Source organism: Citrus sinensis, chromosome 2, assembly GCF_022201045.2.
Source record: "Citrus sinensis cultivar Valencia sweet orange chromosome 2, DVS_A1.0, whole genome shotgun sequence".
In the NCBI taxonomy this organism is placed as follows: Eukaryota; Viridiplantae; Streptophyta; class Magnoliopsida; order Sapindales; family Rutaceae; genus Citrus; species Citrus sinensis.
Genome location: NC_068557.1, coordinates 30,563,152 through 30,585,027, shown reverse-complemented (window position 1 = coordinate 30,585,027; position 21,876 = coordinate 30,563,152). Strand labels below are relative to the sequence as shown.

At 36.1% G+C, this 21,876-nt stretch overlaps 2 protein-coding genes and 1 pseudogene across 3 annotated transcripts; 2 read left to right on the top strand and 1 right to left on the bottom strand.

Annotated features, from left to right (window-relative positions):
• Nucleotides 1-187: 187 nt before the first annotated feature.
• On the bottom strand, nucleotides 188-8,518 carry LOC102623010 (probable pre-mRNA-splicing factor ATP-dependent RNA helicase DEAH9). Of its 2 annotated transcripts, XM_006467624.4 has the most exons (23): nucleotides 8,303-8,518; nucleotides 8,071-8,215; nucleotides 7,446-7,520; nucleotides 7,056-7,145; nucleotides 6,778-6,857; nucleotides 6,445-6,514; nucleotides 6,185-6,270; nucleotides 5,906-5,975; nucleotides 5,613-5,708; nucleotides 4,840-4,945; nucleotides 4,697-4,743; nucleotides 4,504-4,587; nucleotides 4,354-4,407; nucleotides 4,158-4,258; nucleotides 3,548-3,638; nucleotides 3,154-3,318; nucleotides 2,643-2,732; nucleotides 2,314-2,385; nucleotides 1,800-1,898; nucleotides 1,524-1,610; nucleotides 1,057-1,110; nucleotides 800-879; nucleotides 188-484 (listed from the first exon to the last, which is right to left on the bottom strand). In XM_006467624.4, exons 1-23 carry the CDS (start codon nucleotides 8,407-8,409, stop codon nucleotides 340-342), a joined length of 2,094 nt encoding a protein of 697 aa, XP_006467687.1. In that variant the 5' UTR covers nucleotides 8,410-8,518; the 3' UTR covers nucleotides 188-339. The 2 variants fall into 2 exon arrangements, with proteins under 2 accessions (XP_006467687.1, XP_006467688.1); XM_006467625.4 differs by lacking the exons at nucleotides 8,071-8,215; nucleotides 8,303-8,518 and having other exon boundaries at nucleotides 6,778-6,862; nucleotides 7,446-7,504.
• A 1,062-nt stretch (nucleotides 8,519-9,580) lies between these two features.
• Nucleotides 9,581-13,610, top strand: LOC102620676 (glutamate receptor 2.7-like). The gene is made up of 5 exons (XM_025094653.2): nucleotides 9,581-9,930; nucleotides 10,011-11,326; nucleotides 11,583-11,889; nucleotides 12,416-12,813; nucleotides 12,932-13,610. The coding sequence occupies exons 1-5, from the start codon at nucleotides 9,666-9,668 to the stop codon at nucleotides 13,406-13,408; spliced, it is 2,763 nt and encodes a 920-aa protein (XP_024950421.2). The 5' UTR covers nucleotides 9,581-9,665; the 3' UTR covers nucleotides 13,409-13,610.
• A 150-nt stretch (nucleotides 13,611-13,760) lies between these two features.
• LOC127900241 (glutamate receptor 2.7-like) lies at nucleotides 13,761-21,803 on the top strand (annotated as a pseudogene).
• Nucleotides 21,804-21,876: the final 73 nt, after the last annotated feature.

Sequence of the window (21,876 nt, the reverse complement as noted above, 5' to 3'; positions counted from 1 at the left end):
TTCTTTCCCCCACACATTCTTCCCCTTTTCTTGTCCGTACAATCGTCTTTGATCTTTTCATATGCACATTCTGCACTTCTGTGTTCATCTTAACTTTGAATTGCTTGGAATAGAAAAAAAAATTGAAGCTAAAGAATGAAAAATAAATGCGCGTAATCTCAAAACTGGTTAAAAGTAGTCAGCCTAGTTGAACTGTGAAATAAAGGTTAGTATGATCAAATAAATGATAAATTGATTATAGATATGTACAGGAGATTTAAAAAAAAAACAAAATTGGGATGCGGTTACGCTAATAGAATTCCTCACAATCCCAATACAGAATAAGTTTATAAAGCCTCATTAGTGAATGGGATTGAGTCGATGCTGCTGGTAAAAGTGTGGAGCAACCTCTAGCAGCCAGGAAGGATCAATGGAGATAACATTGCGCATGTACTGTCGGTCAGTTGAAACCAGGGAATGATATATAACCCACTTTGGATTAACCCTGCAAATCCAAAATTAAAAGATATAATATCAAAGATACAGCATTTGTTTAGTTAATTAATGTCCACAACCATAAGAAATGGGCAAAAGCCACCGACATTCTAAGAAACAATTATAAAATAATGTATGACATTCTAAGAAATAACTATAAAATAACGAATTAACATTTGATCTTTATTGAAATATATCCTCGAGGAGCACAGGTCTCCCGAAGTTGACTGTATGAATTTATATTTTAATCTAAGATCCTTGCTTGTAAACATACTCTGATAAAATCCAGATTACTTTAAAATATCAATCCATTCTGTACACTGACCTGAACAACACCGATGATGGATGAATATAAACTTCTTGGGAACCTCTCACAGTCTTGTACATTCCACTCTGACTATAAGCCTTCAAACAAGATAAACAAACAGATTCAATTAAAACATCAATGTAAGAAAAATTCCTGGAAGCCACTTTCATTTAACTAGTGAATTATCAACAAGAAGAGGGTGGAAGGCTATAATATATTTGTACTGCTAAAACACTAGGTGTACTTATAAAAATAGCGGCAATTAAGTTACTCACTTCTGAGTAGCATGCATTAGCAAAAAACCCAGCAGTAACTGCCTTTCGTACAACCTACAAGACATAAATAGTAGAAGTCATATTGTGTAGAACAGAGCAAAGCAGGTGGGCAAATAACATTTCAAATTTTTCTCAATTTTTCTCACATTCAGCAATAAGAAATGAGGTAAAGCAAAGAGAGTACAATGCACTCTTGCTTTTAAGAACTTGGCCTTGGCCTATATAATTACTGACTTAATTATATTGCAGCAGATTTCAACTAATTCTAACTTTTCATGATAGTGGCACACATTTGTTCTTCATTGATCAGTGAATCTGCCAGTACAAACGCACAATACTGGGGAACAGGTTACATGATATACAAATGAGCAACCAGCAGATGGCATGCATGTCCCCATTAACTTTGGAAAATCATAAAGTGTTGAAATTCTCTCTAAGCACACCAGTAAAAGTGTCAAAAGACTTACTTGCATGTCACTCTCACAAGATTTCATCACTATGCCAATTCTTTGTGCAATTCTTCGGAGTTGTTCTCTAATTTCAATTACTTTTTTCTGCAATACCAAAAACAAGTGAAATTCACATAAACATGAGTAATATATTATCTATATGCAACAGATAATTGTATCTCAACAGGAATAAAGCTATGAAAACAAGAGTTAGTGGTGGAAGCCCAAAAAATGATAAAAGGAAAAGTCAACTATTTCTTAAAATGTTTAAAGCATCCAAATTAAGTTACGTACCATAGCATGGTAGTTTATGAAGTTCTTATGACACCAATGTGAAGATTTGCAAGACTGAAGAAAACCTTTGTAAATATTTAGGAATGTCACATGGTCACCCTGCAGGTATGAAAAAATAATCGATAAGCTACAGAAAAAATTATAAATGGCACTTGAATTTTTTTTTTTCCTGTCTCAGTAGGCAAAGAATAGTTGATCAAATATATATATAGCACTCTTAAAATATTTTAAGACCCCTAAAATCAGATCATATGGAGACACTGAATCTTCATTTTCAGATGATGTAAAAAAGTTTGAGTGAATTTCGAGTGAACTTAAGACCGACCATAAAGTCAATAGAACAGAATAGACGAGGTTGGTAAAATTCATAAGGCCAACAAGCATACACACTTCAGTGCTAGATCTAATCACTGATTGGTGCAGCCACGTCAAAGATAAAACTCAAGTTAAAATGAAGATGAAATCTATTTAAGATTTGTAAATATTCAAACCAATTTAAGTTTCAGTCAAGTACCTCTGCAGCAGCAAACCTCAACTTGGCTTCATCCAGTTCCTTTTGTGCTCCCCTCCCAGAAACCCAAATAGACTGTAAAGAACAGCATTTTAGTACAAACTAGAACTCAGCTGGATGGTTTAAATTTTTATAATTAGGTTAGTCGAATAATTCTGTAAGCTAGAACTCACAATAGCTTATCTTTATTGTGTTACTATAGATAATTTATAATAGGCTGTATCTTATGGTAGAAGCTTTTTATCAGGCTAGTTACTGTTCTGCTTTCTTTTTGTTGAATTTAAGACAAAGTTTAAATGACTTGCACAAGGGAGTAATAGAAGAAAGTTTACTTGGATTGAGAGAACTGCAGAAATGGTTATAATCTCCTCTGAACATCCAAGTTCATTCGAAGACAAGATCATTTTAGAGATCATTGGTTCCTACAAAGCAATCAGATTCAAAATAAGCAATCAAAAACTTCAACTTAGATAATGAAACATCATGAGACAGAGGTCAAAACATATCTAGCAAAATGAGTCCAACGATGAACTCCTTCAAAGATAAGTCAATGGTCAACCAGAACATCATTAAAAAAATAATAATCAAAAGATCTTGCAGGAAAGAGAAAACATCAATGAAGTCAGTTTATTAAAACGATTGAATTGCTGTGCTTAGTCCACTGATCCTATGTTGGTTTGGAAAAATAGATTGAAATCAAATGCATTAAGTAAAAAAAAAAACAAGAAAAAAAAAGAGGAACAGTTATAGTACACAAAGAGGAAAGCACCCAGTCTTAAGGTACAGATGCTGGTTTTTTCAAAAAAGTTTTAATTGCCTTAGTAACATAAGTTGACAACCTACCAAAGGAATCTCTGCAACTTGAAACCCAGTAGGTGAAGTAAGTTTTGCATCATCGTCAAGGACTCCAAGTGAATAAAGTACTTCAAGTGCTCGGATCATTGCTTCAGGTGGTGGAGATGCTGGCCAATCAAAGCCTAAGATATTATCTATGCCCAAGGCTTTTAACTGACATTTCAGCAGCATGGAAAATTTAGCATTTAGAAACTATAGATAAGAATCTTAGAAGAGAAAAGCTCATAGTTTCCAAGGAAACAATAAATCATCACAAGCAGCACAGCATTACTCTGCTTTCAGCCAGTATCAGCTTGAGCAGCATGAGAAACCTGCCCGAAGCAATTCAATCTAGCATGCGATTGTGAGAATATCAAACCAAGCAATCCTTGCAACAAATTACCTGAATTACACAGGAGACAAGGTTTGATCTCTGCATCTCCGGGATCCCCTCCGCAGGTATCTCTTTCACAAAATACTCTTCTGTGTATAGCCTGCTTGCAGAAACCAAAAGTGAATATTATAAAAATTAGCTTCTGCCATTAAAAAAAGGAGATGGATGGTGTGTTTAAATATACATGCATTTAAAGAGATCTCAATGATACAATAATAGCTTCAAACAGCTCTCAATCATTGTCCAAATTGTAAAACAAATACAGAGTATAAGAAACTCTGGGGAGAGGCCAGATTACCCCATGGCAAGGTAGAAGAAGAGACTCCAACAAAATATCAAGTATAAGGAATATGAAGTAATGAACCACTAACTGACATCAGTGGTTAATTCAGATAATGATGTCTGATATCATTATGAAACACTATCATGATGTACATAAAACAGGAAAGGCAAGGTTTACTTTTAAGTAGGGAAAGAGTAACAGAAAAGTATACTTCATAGTAACATTGATCCTAAAGTTCAAGAGACAGAACAAATAACAAATCATGACAACACGTTCAATTTACATAACTACAGAAGAAAATGATTAACATTAATATAACTGCCTTTAATTAACCACCTGTAACATTTCCCCGGTCGAACTCTTCCAGCCCTACCAGCTCTTTGTCTAGCAGATGCCTTTGATATTGGAGCCACTACCAGATTTTCAATATCTGAGATCTATAACATGACAATAAGATGCAACTAATATACCAGCAACTGAAACTAATCCAAAGATTACATAATTTAAACATCAAAAGTAGCAAAGAAAATACCGGATTGTAGAACCGCTGTTTTGAGAAACCACTGTCAACAACATAAACAATTCCCTGAAAAGATCAGAAGCAAGGGTGGATCAGTGCACCACCTGTCAATTATAACATATTACATCCAAGGGGTACAACTCTAATTAGCAGTGATGATACCTCCAAGGTCAATGATGTCTCTGCAATATTTGTTGATATCACCACTTTCCTCTTCCCTCTAGGAGTGGGAGAAAACACTTGCTCCTATTATTATCAAGGAAGCAGAAAGGTGATGTCCGTAAATAAGAAGTTTGATGACGTTAACTCAAGGAAACCAGTTTATCAAACCCAAATACCTCAATATATCACTAACCTGTTCCGCTCGAGAAAGTCCCGAGTATAGAGGCAAAATAATCAATCCTGAAATGGATGACATAACATCATAAAATGTTTTACTAAATTCGTTATCACTAAAAACTATGCTTCAAGATTAGCACATTATCTTTTACTTCATACCTGAGGAGTTTTTTTTACTGGTTCGTGCTTCTTCAGTGAGCAACTGAATGGTGGCATCAATATCATCTTGACCAGTAAGAAACACCAGGATATCACCCGGGGGTTCCTAAGCAACAATTAGAATGTAGAAAACAACTGTCAATGAAATACCACACAACAGTTCTGCTACTATTATAACAAAAGATCCCCTCTCTAAATGAAAAAATCTAATCATTATAAAAGAAAATAAGAAAACGCTTCTTTTAATATCAGAAGGGTCAAAATCTATTAAGAAAAGGGTGTACAAAAGCAGCCTTAAATCAAATTTCACAACAAAAAAACAATTACATTTCAAAATGAGCACAGTCTAAAGGCAAAGGATGAAAGAGAGATTCTCAATAAAATTGAATAAATTACATAAAAAATTAATCTGCAGTTTATTCAACAAGAAAACAATGAAAAAATTTAAAATGCCCAAGAATAAAACATCTGTAAGACCTTCATTTTAGCATGCCTTAGAGAGGTCTACTTCCCCCCAAAACCCTTCTATTACAGTTTAACTAAACGCATATTCAATGGGACCAATCTCTAAGATTAGCCTTCCCTCCTATTTCCCCAAATCTCCCAAAACAGTTCAAAAGCTAGCACACTGAACAAAACCACACAATGTCTCTGAAATAATACAAAAAAGATTGCAATTCAAGGTTTGATCTCCTTACAGAGGCTGACAGAAAACAGTCCGCTCATAGAGGTAAAAAAATTAAAGAAATGCCAAATAATAAAATTTAATGAACCTTATCATGAATTAACAAAACCGTTGAAACAGCTGCCTGAACATAATCTGAGACAGGCTCCTCAACATAGTGAATTTGTACGTTAAATCCTCTACCCTGAAATACAAGCAGATCCAGTGACACCACAGTTTTGTCATTCCCATTTCATATCATAAAGCCAGATAAGGGTAACTTCTATCGAAAGATACAGAAGTAGACTTCTAAATTGCAAGATTGGAAAAATAGGACACATACGAGAACAAAGCAGACAGAGAAAGTGAGAGAGAAAACATAATAATGCCAGAATGTCATACCTCTACTGAAAGGATTGCAGGCTCCAGTCTTGGTACCAACTCTACTCCTTCCAATCCTCGACGGCCTTTTCTGGTACACAGCAAATGGAAGATTTGAATATGCTTTTAAGATTATGCTACATAACATCTAATACTAATGACAGTTCCTACAGAAAAAAAATAAAAATAAAAGATTTTTCGAGTTTAGCTCCCAAATTCCATTAAATATAAATACTGCATGTTAACAGCAACTAAAATCAGGATACGAAAGAATCAACAATTAGAAGCCTAAAAGATAACCTGGCATGAAAGAATGCAGACATTGACTTTGCTTCTATTGTAGCAGATGAGATAATAAGACGCAGATCAGACCGACATCGTTGGATCTGAAATCACAATAATCATTTAACATTTAAAAAAAAAAAAAAGAAAGGAAGGAAGGAAAGAAGGAAGGCAAGGACAAAAAAAGAAAAAGAAGTACACAGACCCCAGCAAGACAAAATTAAAAAGCTTTTTTCCTCATAACAACACTTGTATCAGCCAGCAGCTAAAATTGATACCTTTTTCAGGAGGCCCAGCAAAATGTCCGTTGAAATAGACCTTTCGTGAGCCTCATCCACCATTATGACACTGCAACAGTTAAGAATATAGTAATCAATGGACCAGCAGGTGCACTAAATGTCAATAAAAGAGTGTTCTAGCTTTTCAATTCCAATAGCATGGTGTTGCTTGTGCAGCGACCAATGCCAGTGGCCTATCACTCATTAATGATATACCAGGCAAATTATTCTTTAAAACTTGAGTTCCAGACAGCTTCACTTTTGAGGGAAAGAAAGGATACGATTCAACAGAATTGAAGGCACTAAAAGAATCCCTAGAACCACAACAAGTACCTGTATTTCGTCAAAAGAGGATCATCCATCATTTCTCTGAGTAAGACCCCATCCGTAAGAAATTTTATTGCAGTTAGATCCTGCACTGCCAAAGAGGATATCCCAGCATGCATAACAAAAATAATCACACCAAATATGCTGAATAGAAATAGTATATTTGAAGACCAGAAATCTTCAATTGAACACATGGTGGTATGCTAAAACTACGATGTACCAGTTGCAATTAAAGGTAAGCAAAACAGAAGTAAGGACCTCAAATAAGAACTCAGATGTCTCACTTTATTTGTAAAATCTTCAAATCGAATTGTATAGCCGACTTCCTCTCCAACCTTGACTCCCATCTCTTCAGCCACCCTTGAAGCAACTGCCTGCGCATTAGTAACAACTAATATCAGTATTGGATATATTAAACTAACTTAACAATTTTGCAAGAACAGGCGGCATTAGATATGAAAACCAAACTTATGCATTTGGAATTTACAAAAAAATCAGCAGAACCAAAAGAATATCACTGGTATGTAAATAAAACCAAATTTTAGTTTGTCTTCCTCTCAGTCTATAGGTTTTATAAAGCCCTCATGTTAGGCTATTTAAAGGCATGAACTAAAACATACAGACAGTATGGATTAAAAAAAGGGAAGACAAGGCCAAATAAATTAATTTATCACCTGGACAGCCAGTCGTCTTGGCTGGGTGCATGCAATAACCCGCCCACCATCTGCCCAACCTGCTTCTTTAAGGTACTGTAATTTTAGCAGACAACATTTACCATTCAGTTTGAACAATCTCAAGAAGTCATGGCCAACATCCACAATAACAAACACTTCCAAAAACAACAATGCATATATAGATGACACCTCCAAAGCAAGAAGCTCGAAAATAGATCACAGCCAACTTGGCCCAGTTATTAGGTAATCGTCAATTCTGCTTTGTATGAAGTTGAACAACGGCAATGTCATGGATCATTAATGAAAAGCTGGATAAACATAAACCTATCTCTGAGGGACAACAAAATGCACACAAAGTTCTGTTTGGTTGTCAATGAAGCTGGAATGTTCACTTGTTTTTCATTTCCCCTAATTTGTTCAGAAACCAAATATAAACAGCACAGTTTCCAGACACACAAAGCTTGAATGAATTAACAAAAATAATCCAATTAACAATTAGTATAAAGACACTAAAACCAACTGCAGAAAAGCAATTCGTTTAAATGTTCCCAGCCACATCCATCAAAAAGAGAAAAAATATATAAATAAACAAATTAAATAAGAAATTAATTAAGAAAAGAAAGACCTGAGGAATCTGAGTGGTTTTGCCGCTACCAGTCTCACCAACAATAATAGTAGTAGCATGAGTCTCCACCAAATAAAGGATAGCTGTACGGTACTTGTACACGGGCAATCTCTGCCTCTGTTTCTCAATACTCGCATAACCATATCTAAAACAACAGATACATATGCGTATAAAAAAAAATACATATAGAAACGTATGCTTTTGAGTGCATAACTTAGTGTGAGATTAATACCCGATGGACGAAGCGGACGAGAGAGAGGACGACAAGAAAACGACACCGCCTTCTTCATCGTCGAGGAGGCGAGGCTTCTCGGCGCCCGGTTTCCAGAACTGAGACATCGCCGCTGTCTGTTTCGAGTGAGATTTTCTTTTCGTTTTAGTAGAGAGAACAACGTTCAAACTGTTTGTACGGAGCACAATGGACCGGAGCGGGTCGCTTGGCTGGTCTGATTTTAGATTGGATCATGGATGGGTAAGTGGGCCGGATTATATTTTAGTAATAAAATGCTTAGGTCTCTCTTTTTCGGAGAAAACAAAATTACTAACATATATATATATATATATATATATATATATATATATATATATTTATATATTTATTTATTTATATTTATTTATTTATTTATTTATTTATACATTGCATGCATACACGTCCATACTATCGAATTCCATTAAAAATCCGTTATTAAAATTAATAATTTAACTGTTATACCCCTAGTTTAAGAACAAAAGCTTATGACCTCATGATTTCCAGTAAGAAATTAGTTTTTAGTTAATTAGAACAATTTTTGTCTTGACTTTGACATCGACTTGGTCTTCAAAGATATTTTTTGGAAGTCTAAGATTCCGGCCCTTACTTTTGTCTCTAGTTACTTGTCTTTGAACTTTCTGTTAAATTGCAAGAATCTTCTCCAATTAACACGTCTTTATATTAGAAATTTTCCAAAAGCGTCTTTGTAGACTTCTAATTCATTTTTTTTGAAGATTAAAGTTGATCCCCCACATACGGTATGATAAAATTTATTAATTATATATATATAGGGAAATTTTTTTAATTCATGATTTGGATGTACAGGAAAGTTTAAAAAAATTTTAAAATTATGCCGTTTTAAAGTTTAATTTTATAATGATACTAAATCCTACAGTTTTATAATTTTCTCAGATTTTCCCACACTTTATATATACAGTAGTTTTTTAGTTCAGAATTTTAAAATGTGAAAAAAATCTACAAAAATTTTAAACTATAAAATTTAAGATGTTTAAAAATCAAAATGCTTAAACCGGATGGTTTCGTGAAGTTTTCGGGCACTTTAAAATTTAAAATTTTAGATTGTGTATTTATATATATTTATATAGGGATAATTGTAAATTGTCGTATTCTTATTTTGTATATTCAAAGTGTGAGTTCCTGGCTGTTGAACCCAGTCAAAAAGATTTTCGAGAATGGATCGACGCCAACATTCCTGGCAATTGCATACGCTGACTCCTCTATTCCTCTACAATATATATTTATTTATAAACTACACCTATTTATTTGACACATGCATACATATTGAGATATCAAAAGTCGAAGTTAATTATGCATAGCTAACATAATGAATCGCTTCTTTTTTCTTGTGCTCATTATTGCCTCCGAACTTGTCTTTGTCTCCCCCGGAGTTGAATCAGCAAGTACCAATGTTAATATTGAAGAAGTTACGAAGATCGGTGCAATCGTCGACGCTAATTCTCAAATGGGGAAACAAGCGATAACAGCCATGAAAATTGCAGTACAAAACTTCAACAGTGACTCAAGAAACCACAAGCTCTCCCTTCAAATCCGAGACCATAACAGAGACCCCTTCCAAGCTGCAACGGCAGGTTGAATTAATTAATTGATTAGTTATTTACATGCCCTTTAATTTGATTTATATACTAACTTATAGCTATGGTTTTTGCAGCGCAGGAGCTGATTAACAAAGAGAAGGTGAAAGTGATTGCTGGAATGGAGACATGGGAGGAAACAGCTGTAGTTGCTGAGATTGCCAGCCGAGTTCAAGTTCCTATTCTTTCATTTGCTGCTCCTGCAGTAACACCGCTATCAATGTCACGTCGCTGGCCTTACTTGATAAGAATGGCTAGCAATGATTCCGAGCAAATGAAATGCATTGCGGATCTTGCTCGGAAATACAATTGGAGAAGGGTTGCAGCTATATATGAAGATAATGTCTATGGTGGTGATTCTGGGAAGTTAGCTCTTTTAGCCGAGGCTCTTCAGAACGTTAGCAGCTCGGAGATTCAGTCTCGTTTGGTTCTTCCACCAATTTCTTCTATATCTGATCCAAAAGAAGCTGTTCGAGGAGAGCTAAAAAAGGTACAAGACAAACAGTCTAGGGTTTTCATTGTACTTCAAGCATCATTAGACATGACCATACATTTGTTTACAGAAGCAAATAGGATGGGGCTTGTGGGAAAAGACTCAGTGTGGATAGTCACAAACACTGTTGCAAATGCCTTAGACTCGCTAAACACAACTGTCATTTCCTCTATGGAAGGCACCTTAGGAATCAAGAGCTATTATTCTGATGACAGTAGTCCTTATAAAGAGTTTTCTGCCCTGTTTCGACGAAATTTCACAAGCGAATACCCAGAAGAAGACCACTTTCACCCAAGTATTCATGCTCTAAGAGCACACGATAGTATTAAAATCATTACAGAAGCCATCGGGAGATTGAATTATAACATTAGTAGCCCGGAAATGTTGTTGCGGCAAATGTTATCAAGTGATTTCTCAGGTTTGAGTGGGAAAATTCGCTTTAAAGATGGTGAATTATTGAATGCTGACACATTGAGGATTGTTAATGTGGTTGGAAAGAAGTACAAAGAGCTGGACTTTTGGTTGCCCAATTTTGGGTTCTCGAAGACGAGTAGTAAACATAATGTTGGTGATATCAGCAGTAATATTGCAGCGGAAGGTTTCACTGGTCCAGTTATTTGGCCCGGGAACCTGATCAACCGAAACCCAAAAGGTTGGGCCATGCCTAGTAATCAAGAGCCTATGAGAATTGGAGTTCCGACTAGAACTTTTTTTGAGAAGTTTGTAGTGATCAAGGATGATCCCTTAAATGGAAACTCAAATGATAAAAATCTGCGATATGATGGTTTCAGCATTGAACTTTTCCGTCTGGTGGTAGACCATTTGAATTATGATCTACCTTATGAATTTGTGCCGCATGATGGCGTTTACGATGATCTAATTAATGGTGTCTATGACAAGGTAAATTACTTTAATTATCATGATAAACTTTTGTTTAAAAAAAAAAAAAAGATTATGCTTAGTTATCGAATGATGCATGATATATAACTGTTTGTGGCCTTTTAATTTTTTACGAATTAATTTTTATATATACTATAAATTCGACTCGGTCCTCTAGGTAGGCGCACGACTTTAGATTTTTGTTTTACTTGAATGAATAAGTCTCCCATTTCTGATAAGACATTTGCTTGCCTTGTGATTAAAAATCAATGGGAAGACTTATGATGCGGCGGTGGGCGACTTGACAATTCTAGGCAATAGAACAGAATATGTGGAATTCACACAGCCGTATGCTGAATCGGGGTTCTCCATGATAGTTCCAGCCAAGCAAGAAGAGTCAACGTGGATGTTCACGAAGCCTTTCACTTGGGAAATGTGGATGGTGACTGCTGCCAGCTTCATCTATACGATGTTCATAGTTTGGCTCTTGGAGCACCAATCTAATCCGGAATTCAGAGGCACATTGAAGGATCAGATTAGTAACATACTTTGGTTCGCCTTTTCTACGATCTTCTTTTCTCACAGTGAGTACCCATTAAACTAAGGACTCCTAATTTGTTTTATATCATATAGCACCCCGATGATGTGGACCAATCGTCCTATCAAAATTGAATTTAGCCATGCACCAGTGATATCTTCTCCCCAAATGCACTCTGACTCCAGTCCTTAGCTAGTTTCTGCTATATATTTCTCTCTATGTGGAGCCAAGGTGCTCATTGGTCACAACATTACTGTTATCTACGCATACACCATAATCCTGGACCTGGATCCTGAGGATTAATTCTTACTCTTCAGGCATAACTTTCAAATATTTGTTATTTGGAGCTGCAGCTTTCTATTAATTTAAGCTTAGCATATTATTGGTAATTAAAGTGCCTTCCCTAGCTACCTATGAGAATAGAGTTCAAAATTCCTCAAATCTTTAGATTTTTTCATTGTTACCCTCAAAACCACAAAACGTAATCTCTTCTATTAATTAATTGCAATTAAGTTAGTACATAAATATACCAACAAACCAATACAATATAATGGGTTTAATTCATTTTGCAGGAGCGAATATTCAAAGCAACCTTACTCGAGTGGTGGTGGTTTTGTGGCTATTTGTTGTGTTTATCTTGACATCAAGCTACACAGCCAGTCTGTCTTCACTGCTCACAGTCCGGAGACTGGAGCCCAATGTTACCGATATTCAGTCTCTCAAGTCTGGCAATTTGAAAGTTGGTTGTGTCGACGATTCGTTTGTAAAAAAATACCTGGAGGAGGTGCTTGGCTTCAGGTCAGGGAATATTGTCCCTTTTGGCAACACTGAAGCCAATTATATACAAAAATTTGAAAACAACACCATAGATTCCCTATTTCTTGAACGTCCATACGAGAAAGTTTTTCTTGATAAGTACTGCAAGAAATACACTGCAATCAACACTTACAGATTCGGAGGCTTGGGCTTTGTGAGTAATATAATATACAGTCACCTTTAATTACTCGTTAGTTACCAAATATTTTAAGCTGAAGCGCTTCCGCATGCATCGATCACAAATTATTCATGTATATGTGTATATGCTGCAGGCATTTCAAAGAGGGTCTCCTATAGCCCTTGACATTTCCAGGGCCATTCTAGACTTATCAGAAGACGGAAGGCTGAAAACATTGGAGGAGGAATGGTTTAAACCCTCAAGTGAGTGTTCCGCGGATGAAAGATATAGTACCAGACCAGAAAACTTGACTCTGCACAGCTTCTGGGGACTCTACATTGTATATGGTGCCACTTCTATCTTTTGTTTTCTACTGTTTGTTATTCGCTTGCTGAACAATAGTTGGAGTCATCAAGAAACATATCAAGGCAACATAGCTGCCTGGAACATTGCCGCTAGACTTGCAAGGTACATTCATAACAGGAAAGGAACCATCAATAATCCAGCAAGAGTTTCAGCTTTAGGTCTAGCACCACCTGCACTTGAATTAAGCTCATCCAGGTGGGAATATAAATTGAGTCCAACTCATCCCCCAGAGAATCTTCAGGTTGAACTCCAAATGCATGAATGAACTCTCAACATGTTAAATTTAATCATACTAATTAGTTTGTATAGCTAATTTGCATCTAAGATGCAATCACTGTAGACATCATATTTGTTGCAGTTAATTTCTTTTGTGATTTCAACATTTCTATATCTTTCCCTTACTGAGGGATTTCTTTGTAATTCAAAATTTCTTTATGCATACAATTCATTTGAGACGTTAGACAATACACCACAAAAGTTTAACCATTTTATTCAAACAACGCCCTAGCCATTGAAAACGAATTTAACCACTGAATAGAGGAATGCCAAATGTCATTGTCTCTAAAAGGTTAGGGATAGTATATATTTATCACTTTTTCATTATCTGTTTTCTTCGCTTATAGTATAACTCATTGCCGAAATATCTGTAACAAAAGATTAAGAATCCGAATATTTTGATGCATATACAGTTAAACCATAATCTTTCTATGGTCAAAATCACGCGTTTTATAGTACTCAATGCAGACTCACCCTTTGTTACATAAATGTAAAAGTCTTTACTTACTCCCTTACATCGAGGTGAAAGCCCTTTTCAGTGCTGTTGGTGATATCACAACGGATTGACTGGTGTAGAAAAACAGAGATGTGCTGTTTGGCTTAAAGGAAAATTTCAGAGAAAATGAAAAAATGAATTTCCAGAAGATTCATTCCGTATCATCGTTTACAAATCAATGCATATATATACAACTACTCACACGTGACAATAACTTGTAACTAACAAGCTTTCTCTAACTAACAAGTCAGCTATAATTTGTTACATAACGATTTTACGAGCTGGACAATGACTTCTACTGTAACAACTGGAAATGTAAAAGCCCTTACGCATTAAATGTTGACATCATCTTCGCGTATATGTTAAGTTCCAAAACGCAATGAGCAAGGCATTAGCGTTATCGGTTCTCAAATCAATTGCACAATGTTCCGTTCAATCACTTCTGTCAAGTTAGTCTCAAGACCTTGGCCCCTGGTCATGATACTTAGCTCCGGCTTTTTCATCCTCTACAGTGGAACCGAAGCTGCAGACGGATACAAGCTAATAAACATTGGCGCAATCGTTGATGTTAATTCCAGAATTGGGAAAGAACAAAAAGTGGCGATGGAAATAGCAGCTGCAAATTTTAACAACACCGCGCAGAATTACAAGCTGTCCCTTCATTTCCAGTACCCTGAAAAAGATCCCCTTCAAGTTGGTTCCACTGGTAAATAAGTAAATCCTATTATATTTAACTTCTCAATTGGCTACTACGATAAAACTTGCACTAATAGATCTTTATGAATTACGGTTGTGGGCAGCTGAAGCAATGATTAAGGAGAAGGAAGTGAAAGTGATTGTTGGCATGGAGACATGGGGAGCAGCAACTATGGTTGCTGATATTGGGAGCCGAGCTCAAGTTCCTGTCCTTTCATTTGCAGAGCCTGCTATAGCACCACCATTGACATCAACTCGCTGGCCTTTTTTGGTAAGAATGGCTAACAGTAGTGCTGAACAAATAACATGCACAGCAGCTCTGGTTGGTTCTTACAATTGGAGAAAGGTTATAATCATTTACGAAGATGATGCAACTAATGCAGATACAGGGAACTTAGCTCTACTGTCAGAGGCTCTTCAAATCTCTAATTCGGAGATTGAATACAGATTGGTTCTTCCACCAATTTCTTATTTGACTGATCCAAAACAGTTTCTCCAAGAAAAACTGCTGAAGCTACTTAGAACAGAATCTCGGGTTTTTATTATTCTTCAATCATCATTAGCTATGGGGATTCATCTCTTTAGGGAAGCAAAAGAGATGGGACTTGTGGGGCCGGACTCAGTTTGGGTAATTGCCTCAGACACCATCACTAGTTTCATCGACTCATTCAATACTTCTGTAATCTTCCTCCATGGAAGGTGCTCTCGGAATCAAGACCCACTTTTCTCAAGATAGCAGTTCTTACAAGATTTTTGAAGATCAGTTCAGAAGTTATTTTCGATCTGAATATCCAGAAGATGACGTATCTGAGCCAGGAATTTATGCCTTAAGGGCATATGATAGCATTACAGTAGTGGCAAAAAGCATAGACGGGATGACTAGTGACAATAGCAGTTCAAAAATCTCGCTAGGTTATATATTATCAAGTAATTTCACTGGCTTAAGTGGACCAATAAGTTTCAGAGGAGGCAAGCTGTTGAACTCTCCTATATTAAGGATCATAAACATGGTTGGAAAGAAATACAAAGAGATTGACTTTTGGTTGCCTAAGTTTGGACTCTCCAAGACCCTTAAAATGGAAGAGGACAAAAATAGCAGCAAAGTTGGTGATATCAGAAACGGATTGATTGGTGCAGTGATTTGGCCTGGGGACTTGAAGCGAGATCCAAAAGGTCGAGCAATGCCTACTGATGCTAAGCCATTGATTATTGGAGTTCCAGCGAGGACCACATTTGACAAGTTTGTGAAGCTTATATCAAGTGATAATCCACATAAGATTATATATGATGGTTATTGCATTGAACTTTTCTATAAGGTGCTGCAAGTTTTGAAATATGATCTACCTTATGAATTCTCCGTCCATAATGGCACCTATGATGATCTGGTTTATCGTGTCTATAACAAGGTAAACAATACTCTGTTTCTCTCTTGTTTCATATAATTATCCGGGGCACTAACTTTAATAATTGCTTTATACTATATGCGTATATCTTCGGTTATCTGTATAGAGAACTATTTATGAAGAGAGTTGTATGATCTTTCGTCTTTCAACAAGTCTTTGCAAAAGAGTCAACTAGTCTAAAAACAACGAAATGTGAAAGTCTTCACAGGAAATAAATACTCGCCTTGATTTGTTTGATTTGACCTTTGGGCTCTTACGTGTGTGTTGGATCCCAAAAATTTTCCATTTCTCTTCTTTGACTTGGACTGCGTCCTCCTGTGAGTCTTTGTGGGGGAGAATTGCGTGGCATATACCTATTTCCTCTAAAATACCCAATATATGTTTTAAATTATAACACTCTTAAATTTTACACATATATATTTATAAAAATTAGAAAAAGTATAAAAATAACCACAACTAAATCTTTATAAAACTGAACTTATATTCTCAAAGTCGGGTAAATAGTCGATAATATTCGACTTCAATCAAACCATACACAATTAGTAATTCAGTATAAATTCTTGACTTTTTCATGTTAGTTGCGTAAATAGTCGAGAATACTCGACTTCAATTGAAATAAAAAATTATTTGGAAAATTCTCGACTTTTTCAAGTAAGTCGAGTAAAGAGTCAAGAATACTCGACCTTAATTTAACCTTGCCCAACATTAAAAAATTCTAGACTTTTCATTGAAGTTCGGTAACTGATCGAGAATACTCGACTTAAATTGAAATGAGAAATTTCCTTTTAATTAGTCAGGTAAAAAGTTGAGTATACTCGACTTTGGTTATGTTATTATGTAGAAGTCATGAGAGAGGGAGAAAATGTAAATAGATGGTCTTTTTAAGTTATTTTTAACTTTTTACTCTTTCATGAGGTATATGTATGTAATGGAGTATAGAGTTTATATTTAAGGACAAATAGGGCATATTAAAATTAAAAAAAAAAACCCGTCTTTCTAAGACAAAAGCAGATTACTCTGAAGACTAAAACAAATGACTTGCTTGAGGTTGCGGATTCTTACTAATTTTTTTCTTTTAAAAGTTTGTTTCCTATATAGACTGGGACTTATGGTATCCATGACTAATGGATAGAACGCAGAAACTGAAACTAGGAAAAATCATACATGCATGTAATATTTCCTTGCGGTTTATAATTTGGGCTCAAAACCTATGTTACAAATCTAGTAAAGGCATATCAAATCCAAAATGTCATTTTGATATCCACCAATGAAACATACTTTGATTATATTACAGTAGACTTTTGGAATACTCTTAACAGGATTATGATGCCGCTATTGGTGATATCACTATACTGGTGAATAGAACAAGATTTGTGGAATTTTCTCAGCCATATACCGAATCAGGATTGTCTATGGTAGTTCCAGCTAAAGCTGAACAATCACCTTGGATATTCATTAAGCCTTTCACCTGGGGAATGTGGATAGTAACTGGTGCCATTTTGATCTACACAATGTCCGTAGTTTGGTTCTTGGAGCACAGATGGAATCCAGAATTTAATGGTCCATGGAATATTCAGATCGGCACCGCTCTTTGGTTCACTTTTTCTTCACTTTTCTTTGCTCATAGTAAGTATCTCTCTCTTTTTCTACCTTTTGATAGGCTTACTGCTAGTGTTGATCATGCAAGCATTATTATAGAAATTGCTCAGGCCGAAAATGTTAATGAGTTCACCTAATTAAAATTAATGTGTCATTTCGAAATTTTCAGGGGAGAGAATTTATAGCAATCTCACTCGATTGGTGGTTGTGGTGTGGCTTTTTGTCGTGTTAATCTTAAACTCAAGCTACACTGCTAGTCTTTCATCAATGCTCACAGTACAAAGGCTGAAACCAAATGTGACAGATATTGGGTGGCTAAAAGCATCCAATTTGAATGTTGGGTTTGATGGTGATTCATTCGTGAGGAACTACCTGGAGAATGTGCTTGGATTCAAACCAGAGAACATCTTGAAAGTTGACCACGAATACAAATATATAACGGATTTTGAAAGCAACCGCATAGCTGCTGCCTTTCTTGAACTCTCATATGAAAGAGCATTTTTATCCCAGCACTGCAAGGAATACACTGCCACCATACCCACATACAGATTTGGAGGATTTGCCTTCGTGAGTTGCTATTTGAATCTTTTCTACATTTTACGGAACCAATACAATACTAATTACTTGTGAAATTCATATCCAGGTATTCCAAAAGGGCTCTCCATTGGCAGCTGACTTTTCTGAAGCCATTCTAAAGCTGTCAGAGAATGGAGAGCTCAGGTAACTAGAAGAAAAGTGGTTTGCTCCATCACCGGAGTGCTCTGGCTCTGCGGAAGTAAATAACAACAAAACTGAATGCTTGAGCCTCCAAGATTTCTGGGGTCTCTTCCTGATATCTGGTACCACTTCTACTATTTGTGCTCTTGTATTTCTGGTTAGGAATTATACAAGTCGTCAAGATGCAAGCGAAGGCAATATAACTTCAAGTGGGAGGAGCATTTGGAGCAAGATGATTGGATTTGCAAAATACATTTATGCCAGAAGAGAGAGAAAATTTCCAGCAAGAGCTTCAGCACTTGATCAAAATCCTGATGTAGACAAACGAAGCTCTTCAAAAATGGAATGTGGAAGTCCTTCTGACACTCCAGATGACACTCCAGATGGATCCATCTCATGTTGAATTCATACGGTATATCCCAGATTGTCCTTGCTCTTCCTTAACCAGCAATAAAAACTAATTGAATAGCAAGCGAGTGACCAATTCTTCTGCTTGCTTGTAAGTGCTAGGAACTTGTCCATCTTGATTAACGAGCTAATCTTGCAAGTTTTACTTCTAATAAGATAATTAGATTTTGAATGAAGGATCAAACATCGATTCCAATCACAAGTTAAGTCTTTTTTTCCTTTTTTCTTTTAATATTATTTTTTAATTTTTCCTTGGGTCAACTTATATACCAAAGTTTGCTTAGGTTCCAAGTTCTATAACTGCAATATTCTAAGTTCTGGATAACAAAATACCTAGACATGATCCTAACAATTGCAATATCTCACTCTCACACGCAATGTGCATATCATATTTTGATATGTGACAAGTTTGATGACAGAATGACTAAGTCAATTAATCATATTTCCGCAAATTGTTTTAATACGATAATAACAGAAGGATAAAGGCGTTACTTAGGTACTGCTGCAATCACAGAAAACCCTAAGATATCTTGCGCTATATTTATTTTTATAAATTTTTTAGACCTAGGTTCCTTTTCCTTGTCTCCTTGTTTATCATCCTTTTCTGTGCACCTGAAGCTGCTGCTGATTGCTCATAAACGTTGGCGCAATAGTTGATCTTAATTCCCGTGGTGGAAAAGAAGAAAAAGTGGCCATCGAAATGGCTGCTCAAAATTTTAACAGTACATCTAAAAATTACAAGCTATCCCTTCATTTCTGGGATCCTGGAAAAGACCACCTCCGAGCTGCTTCTGCAGGTACTTAGTGAATAGAACGGGATTTGTGGACTTTACTCATTCATATACAGATTCAGGATTGTCTGTGGTAGTTCCAGCTAAAGCTGAAAAATCAGCTTGGATGTTCATTAAGCCTTTCACCTGGGCAATGTGTATAGTAACTGGTGCCGTTTTGATCTACACAATGTCCATTGAGCCTTTCACCTGGGGAATGTGTATAGTAACTGGTGCCGTTTTGATCTACACAATGTCCAAATTTTGGTTCTTGTAGCACAGACGGAATCCAGAATTGAATGGTCCATGGAATATTCAGATTGGGACCTCTTTTGGGAAATTTGTGAAGGTGAAATTCAGTGACAATCCCTATGAAAATGAATATGATGGTTTTTGCATTGAGCTTTACTATGAGGTGCTAGACGAATTAGACTATGCACTACCTTACGAATTTGTTCCTTATAGTGGCTCCTATAATGGATCTCGTTTATCATGTTTATAAAGACTTTTATCTCTTACTTCCATACGAAAAGTCTTTTTGTTCATAACTATGCAGTTCATAGATATAAACAATTCTTTCAAATGTATCTGCTCGTTGTGTCAAATTGATCCCATTAAGCCAGCAGCTCCAGTTTGTATACATCAAGTGTAATTAAGATGCATAAATCAATTTAAAAATTAAAGAGTCAACTGGCATGTAAAGGCATTTCAATTTTATTCTTTTTTTTACAATTAATGATGCGTATAAGACATGAAGAAAATTTCTTGCGGAATTACGATTCTGTTGTGGGAGATGCCACCATACTAGCTGATAGAGCAAAAATTGTGGAGTTTACTCAACCATGTGCTGAGTCAAGATTGTCAATGATAGTTCCAGCAAAGACTGAAGAGTCAGCATGGAGATTCGTGAAGCCTTGCACCTGGGAAATGTGGGTGGTGACTGATGCCATCTTGGTCAACACAAGGTTTGTAGTTTGGTTCCCGGAGCACCAAAGAAATTCAGAATTCAATGGCCCTCGGAAAGATCAGATTGGCACAGCTCTTTGGTTCAATTTCTCTTCTATTCTCTTTGCATACGGTAAGGAACATGTCTTGCATGTAAATATTTCCTTATTTGTAAGTTAAAATACCAGTTCATAATCATGGTAAATTGGAAACCCATTTTCGGGGGGAGAATTGACAGCAATCTTACGCGACTGGTGGTTGTAGTGTGGCTTTTTGTTGTGTTGATCCTAACCTCAAGCTACACAGCTAGTCCTTCTCCAATGCTTACTGTGCAACCATTGAGACCAAATCCAAAAGTCGCTTGTGATCGTGATTCATTTGTGAGGAATTACTTGCAGAATGTGCTTGAATTCAAATCAGATAACATTTTGGAAGTTTGGTAGTGACTACAACTATCAAGGAGAATTTGGAAGCAACCACATTGCTGGACCCCCATATGAGAAAGTTTTTGTATCACAATACTGCAGGATATACGCTGCCACAACACCCACCTACGGATTTGGAGGACTAGGCTTTTTGAGTATTGAGTTGTTATTTAAACTTTTACAGGGATTTCCCATTTTATTGAATATCAATCATCCTATCAAATATCAATCGTAGTTGACTTTTGCCGTCCATGCAGGCATTTCAAAAAGGCTCACCAATAGCAGCTGACTTTTCTGAAGCCATTCTGAAACTATCAGAGAATAAGAAGCTCAAGTCGTTGGAATATAATGGTTTGCTCCCTCACCAGATTGCTCAGTCAATATAACCAACAATGAAACCGAGAAACTTGAGCCTCCCTAGCTTCCTGATGTCAGGTGCCAACTCTACATTCGTTCTCTCATATGTCTCTTTCAATTACTAAAGAATTATAGGCTTCATCAAAATTCAAGCCAAGAAAACATAACTCCAAACGGAAGGGGCATTTGAAGCAAAGCAGTTAGACTCGCAAAATCCTTTTTTAATAGAGAAGGAATTAGAACCCCCGGGAGAGCTTTATCGTTTGCTCGGACTCCTGATGTACATGAGTGGAGCTCTTTCGAGATGGGAATATGTTGATCCTTCCAATGCTTCGGATAATCTTCATCAATCCTCAGAGGACACTACGGGAATGCAGTGTTTCCCAGATTGAGTAACTAGAGCTATAATCTAGTGCTATCATCAATTTGACATGAGGTCTGTATTACTCTATCTCCAAATTGCTCAGGACAATGTCATAATTAATGATACAACCATAAACTCATACTAAATAAATTGGCTTGATATTAATTCATTAGTCGAAAAAAAAATATAAATTAATAAACAAAAGTCACGTGGACTAAGAAATATTTAATTCAATCAATTTAATCATGTCACATAAATTTGTTTAAGAGTTTGTATC